Source organism: Labrus bergylta, chromosome 20, assembly GCF_963930695.1.
Source record: "Labrus bergylta chromosome 20, fLabBer1.1, whole genome shotgun sequence".
Classification (NCBI taxonomy): domain Eukaryota; kingdom Metazoa; phylum Chordata; class Actinopteri; order Labriformes; family Labridae; genus Labrus; species Labrus bergylta.
The window spans coordinates 19453501-19461451 of NC_089214.1; the positions used below are offsets into that span (position 1 = coordinate 19453501).

Here is a 7951-nt window from a genome sequence, read left to right on the forward strand (position 1 = left end):
GAAGTGGAAAGAGAGGGATCGTGTGTGTGTGTGTGTGTGTTAGCCTGGATGTAGCAGAGAGAGCGTGAACTCACTTGCCCTTGGGTGAGTTATTGTAACTAATTCCTAACTGAAGTGATTTTCTCTATTATTGCAGGTACATAGCTTTATTTCCTGCTCAGTGGTGCTGCCAGCATTGTGTCATCTATTGCGAGTGATGGAGGTCTCTGAGGATGACCCAGCTTACATGGTTAAATTCAAGGAGACCTTCACAACAGACATGGAGAAACTCAAGGAAAAAACTAACATCACATGGCTGAGAGTTGCGACGGCACTGGATCCTAGGTTTAAGGATCTCAAGTGTCTGAGCGGAGCTGACAGGCCTGAGGTGTGGCGTCGCATCAGTGCCTTGCTCAGGGAGAGGGAGAGGCCTGCACCACCGGAACAACCAGCTCCCTCAACTACAAAGCTCCCTCTGACTGGAACAATCTACCTATAAACATCAGAACAATAAATTCACTACACATTTTTAAGAAATCACTGCTACCTTTTCTCACAAAACCATGTTGTTGCTTCTAATGGTAATGTCTTCTTACCCCTCTAATATCTTGATTGCATATGTCACTATGTGCATCTACCTCTGATGACTTTGTGTGGGTGCTGTGGCTTTGCGGGAGGGATACGTGGGCGGATGGGTGTTTGAGAGCCTTTATGTTTATGTGTGTATTTTGTGCTTGACTGTTTGTATCACACTGTAATGTTGTGTTTTTGTTTTTGTGTTGGACCCCCTCGAAAACAAGATGGTTCATCTCAAGGTGCAATCCATCAAATAAACAGAATTTCTCACCAGGAATGTCTGAGCCAACTAAGAGAGCAGGGCCTTATCCAAATTGCCAAGTACATACTGAATCTTTCAGTATGCAGTAGGCAGTATGCAGTACATACTATCTGTGCTGCATACTGTTAGTACCTACTATTCAGTATGCACACAGTAGGCAGATATTTCATCATCGTCATTTACGTTTCCCGAACCGGCCGCATCCACCCATTTTTTTAATTTTTTTTTTAGCTTTATTCAAGAAGAGTAATGCGCATATACAGTCAGGTAAACAAAAAAACAATATCACAATGTAAATCAAGTAAGAGATTAAATAACTAAATAACATACAGTACATAAAGAAAAGTACAAACTAAAGACAGTAATATACAGAAGTAAAATAAACCAATAAAGACACATTTATATAATTAAATAATTATTTAAATAGAGGGGGAAAGGTTTTATAATAATGCAGATTTTTGTTATATTTTCTGTTGTTAATTAAAAGTAGCAATTTCAGTCGGGACTTTAACTCTAGATTAAAAATTGATTAAATTAATCCACGCTCGTTTGTTTTGATTTGGAGGCGGACGTGACGTGACGATTTACGTTTAATTTCGCACAGCATTGTGGGTGGTAAAACACAATTCATTTCCTGAAAGCACGCATCCGATCCATACTGCATGAAACCCGGAAGTTAGTATACATACTGAAATGTTCAGTATACTGAGGTGGACCCAAAAAATGCATACTGAATGACCACTAAAGTTCAGTATACTGAAACTCCATACTGAATAGTATGTACTGCATACTGAACTGTGACAATTCGGAAAGGGCCCCACTCTCATGCTTGCCCCAGAGTCTTCATCTGATGAAGAGGAGGACTGTATTGAGAAATGTGTGGAGCGCTACAGGGCAGAGCCCACTATTGGCATGGTGGACTGTCCCCAACCGTGGTGGTCCAAACATGAAGGGGCACACAGCGAGATGGCCTGCCTTGCACGCATGTACTTGGCAACACCTGCCACATCTGTACTGTGTGAAAGGTTATTTTCACTGTCTGGGCATGTTGTTCAGAAGAAGCAAGCTGCCCTATCATCCAAAAATGTAAACAGGCTTGTCTGTTTGAGCAACTGGCTCAGTGCAAAGAAATAGAAGTAATGAGGACAACCCATGTACTGTATGTTGTAGTTCCTTTCTTTTATCTTGTTTTGCATTTGTAGTGTTTCTATGTTCCTTTTGTCAGGAAAAAAATAGAAGGAAGGAGACTGGGTTGCTCAACCTCGGCTGAATACAATAGAAGAGCAAAGAGGTAGAAGTATAGCCTAACTGTTTAATCCAAAGAAATGTAAGTATAAGCTATAGCGTAAATGCACTATATAGGCTGAGTCTTCATTTTGTATTACACTCCCTGCTGTAACATGCACACTTTATTTGTTTGTTTTAATTTATTTTTGATCTCACTTAGTAGAAGGAGATGTTTTCTGAGCCTTTATTTCCCCCTATGTGAGGTTAGACACAATTGCATTGTGTGAGATAATTTAAAAGTGCGGAGGGTCCAGGGAATGATCTTTGATTAATGGAAAACTTAACTGACCAAAGTACTTGTTGTACAATGTGTGTCTGTTTGTGATGCATGAGGTCAATCGCTTTGTGTTGAGCTGCTTAAAAAACAGGATGTTTAGTTAACCTTGTGTTAAGCTGGACACTACATTGTGTTTGTATTACTAAGTAATGTTACATTCAGGTCAAAATGCCAGCATATGTTTTGAGCATGCAGTACCTTTAAGGTTATTGTGGACAGTATTTGTCATTGTTTTGGATTGTTGCAATGAATGACACATGACACATGACACATTTGTCCACTCCTATGTTGATAATAGTATTAAAAACTTGAAAAATATCCCTTTAAGGTACGTTTAGAACAGATTTTAAAAAAAATTGCGATTAATTTGCGATTAATCACGAGTTAACGAAAGACAATCGTGCAATTAATCGCGATTAAATATTTGAATCGATTGACAGCCCTAATTTTGGCATCAAACCTTAATCAGGAAGTCAAACAAACAGATGCTTTGACGACAGTGTGTATGTGCCAAAGTGGATTTTCCTCTCGGGCATAGAGTTGAGGCTTGTGGAGTGTGCCAACACACAAAACCTCCTTAGCATAAGGTGAATGAGGTGCTCTCTCAATCTGAAGGGCACCTTATACACCAACAATTTATTTAAAACAAAAACACACCACACCAGAATGGAAACTTAGAAGGAGGACATACTGGCTGCTGCATTGTTGCCAGAAAATCTGACACTTCAACACATCATGTTTCCTTAATGTCTGATCATATAGTAAGGTCATTTTATGATTTAATTCTGTAGATATCTTACATATTGGACCTTTAAAAGTACTATTTTAAGGTCAAAAGTTACACATTGTTTTAAAGGTAGTTGTATGTGCATAAACCAAATCATGAGTTAAAGCATTATTTGATTTGTATATCACACCTTACTTTGAAAATGAAACAGGCATTCGAGGATAATGCTGAAACAACAGAGACAGGGAGATGTCATTTCTGTTTTTCATATAGCCTACTAAAAGTTGACTTAATACAGTTGGGCATATGCACACAATAATACACACCAACGATGACATATTTTTGTTTGGAGTCTGAAAATGAAACAGAAAATAAAAAGTCAACAGCAGTCACACATTCCTCATTCCTCCACAGTTCCAGTCCTCATTTATTATTGCGGAGCCTGAATATCCACAGTGATAAATGTGTACATTTTATTTTTCACTATCTCCTTGACTGTGTAATGGAGGGAATTGATACCGTCTTTTTCCATTTGCCATTGGGTGTTGTGCAATTTGCCAGGATTTCTTTGATTTGGCTCATTGTGTAAGTCTCTCAGATGTTTAATCATCTTATACCTCCCTATTATCAAGTTAGGCCGAGAAATTTTCATTCCACGGAATAAAATCCGATTATATATATCATCATCTTCAGCACCCCAACCCCAGTAAGTATTGGGGAAGCCATTAATTCTCAAGAATTGCTCTTTTGACAATGAATGAACCCCACCAAAGAATGTAATATATGGTAATAGGAAGTTAAACTTGTCCATGGCGACAGCCAAGTGTCTGGGAGAATCAAAACATCGGTAGAGATTACGGTCGTCCATAGGAACCAGATCGACGTCAGAGAAGACGAAGCAATCGTAATCATATTCCTTCAGCGCTTCAACATAGCCTGCATTCATCAGTTTTGCCCGGTTGAACACTCCTTCTCCGTCCTGGTTGATGACATACACACCATAGTCCACCTGCTGTCGCATCAGTATAGGATGGAGGTAATACAGCCAGTACTTCAGGTGGTCATGGCGATTTCGGAATGGGATGATGATTGCCACCTAAACAGACAATTTGCTTAATTATACATGAAGAAAGTAATTTAATTTTTGTCCTTTTAAACAGCATTCCTTGCAAGTTCCTTTTCTGAATGATTTCATTTTCTATCCAAGAAACAATAAACTGCTGTTTGCTGTCACCAAGTGGCAACCTGTGGTATTGACGAATGAAGCCAATGCGGAAGGGCATAAAACTGCTTTTCCTTGTTGATTGCTGAATCCAGCAAAGCTGATAACTCATCGTCTTTGCGGGCTGGATGTAACTATTTGTCAAGAAGCATCATCAGTGACATCATCACTGAAAACCATAATAATGCAAGTGCCCTGTTTACTGCTGTTGACAGGCTAACAAATCATCCTGTGTCTGTAGCAGCTGAACTTTACTCAGCCAAGGCCTATAATTAATTTCCCACCTTCTTTACTGAAAAAAAATTATAACATTTGACAAGCTGTCAGTACCTCAATATCAGGAGTAGAGGACCAATTTCAAAACCATGACACAATTTAATCTGATCAATCATTAAAACCTGGAGGACATTATTCAACTACTAAATTCCTCCTCCTGCTTTCTTGATATTCTGGCAAACAGAAGTGGCACCAGATCTGTTACAGATGGTAAACTTGTCTCTTCCAAAAGGCCTTAAAACAGCAGTCATCAAACAACTATTTACAAAAAAAAAACAATCTCGGCAAGTCAATAATGAACAACTACAGGCTTATATCAAATCTCAATTTTTAGGTAAAATAATGGAAAAGTCTGGAATAAATTCTTGACATTGAACAACTGTTTCGATGTCTCCCAGTCAGGTTTTCGACCACCTCCCAGCACTGTAACAGCTCTGGTTAAGGTATTTAATGATATCTGTTAAACACAGTGGCAGAACTTCAGTCTTAGTTCTATTCAATCTCAGTGCTGCGTTCGACACTGTTTACCACAATATATATTCCACTGGAAAAGTGGATGGGAGTTTCTTGCACAGTACTGAACTGGTTTAAGTCTTACCTAATGGACAGGGAATTATTTGTCTCTTTATTTTACTTTTAAATCTGGCAACAACACAATTGAAAAGTTATTGTTCCTTTTCATTCTGTTGGTTAAAACTGTTATTTATACTTTGTTTAATTTGTCCATTTATTGATTTGTCTTTCCTTTTATCCACCTACCTTCTGTTGGGCGATACAGTCAAGCGGCATAAACCTGCCTCCCATTTGAAGACCAGAACCAGCATCCTCTCTCATCTGTTCCAATGTCCGTTCATTATCAAACTCTACACGGAGGGCACCAACAAGATTTGGAGGGGTATCAGGGCATAGTCCAATAGTCTTGTTCTCAGGGGCTGGTGTCTGGGTCTTCTCTTGGACAGCATTGGGGGCTTCACTCTTCACAGAGACTTCATTACCAATGGAGGCTTCATTTTCTTTTGCAGCATTAATCTCCATCGAGGCTTCACTCTCTTTGGAAGCTTCAATCACCATGGAGGCTTCAATCTTTTTGGAGTCATTACTCTGAAATTCCCTTACCCGTGTCTCCTGTCCTTCTAACAGCCTGGAAGAGCTGTTGTTTCCATGAGCTTTAAAAAGCTGGTTAGTTAAAACATTCAAATTGCTGCTTTTCTTGTATAGAAAAAGGGCAAAACATGCCGTACTGATGAAAGCAAAAAGGGACAAAATTTTAAAGAGTCTCCAAAGCATTTTTGAAACCCTGAAGGTTAACGCTGTAACAGGTCTTGTGCAGAAATTCGACTTGCATTACTCTCTAAATGTCAAAAGTGTTCCACACACAGGAGTTGCCAGACAGGTTTTATTTGAGTGGCTTCCTTGTTGACTTCAGCTGACTGGGATGGGCCATAATCAACTGTGCTTTATTTATCTATCATTGGTTCGTTTTATTGTCACCCAGAATCTAGAGACTGGTTCCGCATTTCAGTGTGTTTGACAACGTATTAAACATTTGTGGATTATTTTCTATATTATATCTGCTATGATAGTTAGATTTAAAAAAATCTTCATTGTACAACATTTACAGGTTGCTTTAATATAAAGCAAGCTAACTAGTCTGAGAAAAAAAAAAGTTAATAACTACTGTTACGGCTGTGTGTTTCCCTGTGCTGTGTGTTCCGTCCAGGTGAAGCCACTAATTAAACAACGAGGCACACCTGGCCTCAGAGCTTAAAAGGCCAGTGCTGGCTGCAGAAAGTGAGGCATTTTGAAGAGACTTTTTGGTGCAGGCATTTGGAGGTGGGACTGCTGTGCTTCTCTGTCAGGGATTGTCTGTTGTCTTTTGTTTCTCATTTGATCTTTGTTATCATTTAGTGCGTCATATTGTAACAAATCCCTTTGTTTTAGCTTTGTTAAGGTGTTTTAAGAATTTTAATGGGTGAATGTGTGGATTGTTGTTAGCCCTGTAGGGTTGCCTTATGGCAGGGTGTAACACTACCTTAACACTCACGGCAATGAAAATACTCCCCATTTGCTGTCTACTAAGGCGGTGTGTCATAATATCAGATATACATCGTGTATGTAACAAACATTTGACAGATTTTTCTGCTGGACCCCCATCACCCCTCCCTCCACTTCTCTCATTAATCAACTGCTTCAGATAGCTTCTCTGGCTATTCAGTTCATTTGAGTAGAGAATATTTATTTTTCTAAACAAAAAAAATGGATACATTTTTCCTTGAATCTCCTCCCTTTAAAATTGCCAAGCAGCAGCAATTTAGGGTTTTCTGTGACTTTAAATCCGATGCTCTTATTCAAGAACATATTTTGTATTCAATTGGAGAAGTTTAAAAAACACATTGACTTGAGGAGATATTTGCCACTCTTTCTCATAGGACACACAAATGCTAACAAACTGGTTTCACCTGCTTTCCAGGTTTATCTGTTTGTTAAAAAAAATTGCAGTAAAGCTTCCCTCAGAATGAAAAAAAAACCTTTGATTCAATAATATTGTTTGGGGGTATAAGACTTAACAAATGTCCAAGCCTCATTCATCAAATACAAGAAACACAGAGGTTTATACCTCCCAGTTTTCCAATATTATATTTGACAGCTAATGACAGAGCCTTAATTTATTGGCAAGACCAGTTCCCCAAAAACAAGTGTGCTCCACGATAGGCCGACACCCAAGTGGCTGCAGTTGGACTGTCAAGTAGTCAGAAACAGTACCCTTTCTTGTTTTCCACAAAAGATTATTCATTAAATCAACTTTGTCTGTCCAAATCTGGCTCTTTGGGTTGTTTTTTATTTTAACATTGAGTGTCAGTGTCTGTTAGTAGTGCAGTTGTATAATTTTCTGTCTTTATGATGAAAACCAAATATATTAATACTAAAAGTAAAAGAAGTGCCGTCAATATAAAAAGAATGGTTCTTGGACAATGAAGAAGTAAGAAGAGTATGAGTCACACTTGTCACATCCAACTTTATTTTGCTTCCAGTAGGAACAATTAGTCCACAGCAGAACAGCTGATCCAGTTTTACAATGTATTAGTATTTCTGTGTGTGTTCAAGTATTCAGATTGTCTAGTTCACTGCAACTTCACAAGCCAGGTGTGCAGACAACCAGAGCAAGCTTAAGACCACATTGTTGCACAGTTATGAAGTGTCTTGTCTTTTTATTTATATCATTAATGCTGTGTAAACTGATTAAAAAGACATATTGTTGACCCTCCTTTGCATCTATACAGTCAAAAAACAAGAACTTACTATTTCTTTTCTGTTAGAATTTCAGAGACCTACACGCGGTCTGTA

The 7951-nt window shown here is 38.6% G+C and overlaps 1 protein-coding gene across 1 annotated transcript; it reads right to left on the reverse strand.

Annotated features, from left to right (window-relative positions):
- Positions 1 to 3517: 3517 nt before the first annotated feature.
- Positions 3518 to 6014, reverse strand: LOC110000599 (beta-1,4-galactosyltransferase 2-like). Its single transcript, XM_020655931.3, has 2 exons — positions 5366 to 6014; positions 3518 to 4204 (listed from the first exon to the last, which is right to left on the reverse strand). Exons 1-2 carry the CDS (start codon positions 5891 to 5893, stop codon positions 3539 to 3541), a joined length of 1194 nt encoding a protein of 397 aa, XP_020511587.2. The 5' UTR covers positions 5894 to 6014; the 3' UTR covers positions 3518 to 3538.
- Between the last annotated feature and the right edge of the window lie 1937 nt (positions 6015 to 7951).

Bases quoted from the DNA above. Each gene is read 5' to 3' on its own strand.
- LOC110000599 (XM_020655931.3), bottom strand. From the start codon at position 5,893: ATGCTTTGGAGACTCTTTAAAATTTTGTCCCTTTTTGCTTTCATCAGT. The intron at 4,205-5,365 runs GTAGGTGGATAA...TTGTCTGTTTAG, and splicing joins ACTGTATCGCCCAACAGAAG to GTGGCAATCATCATCCCATT.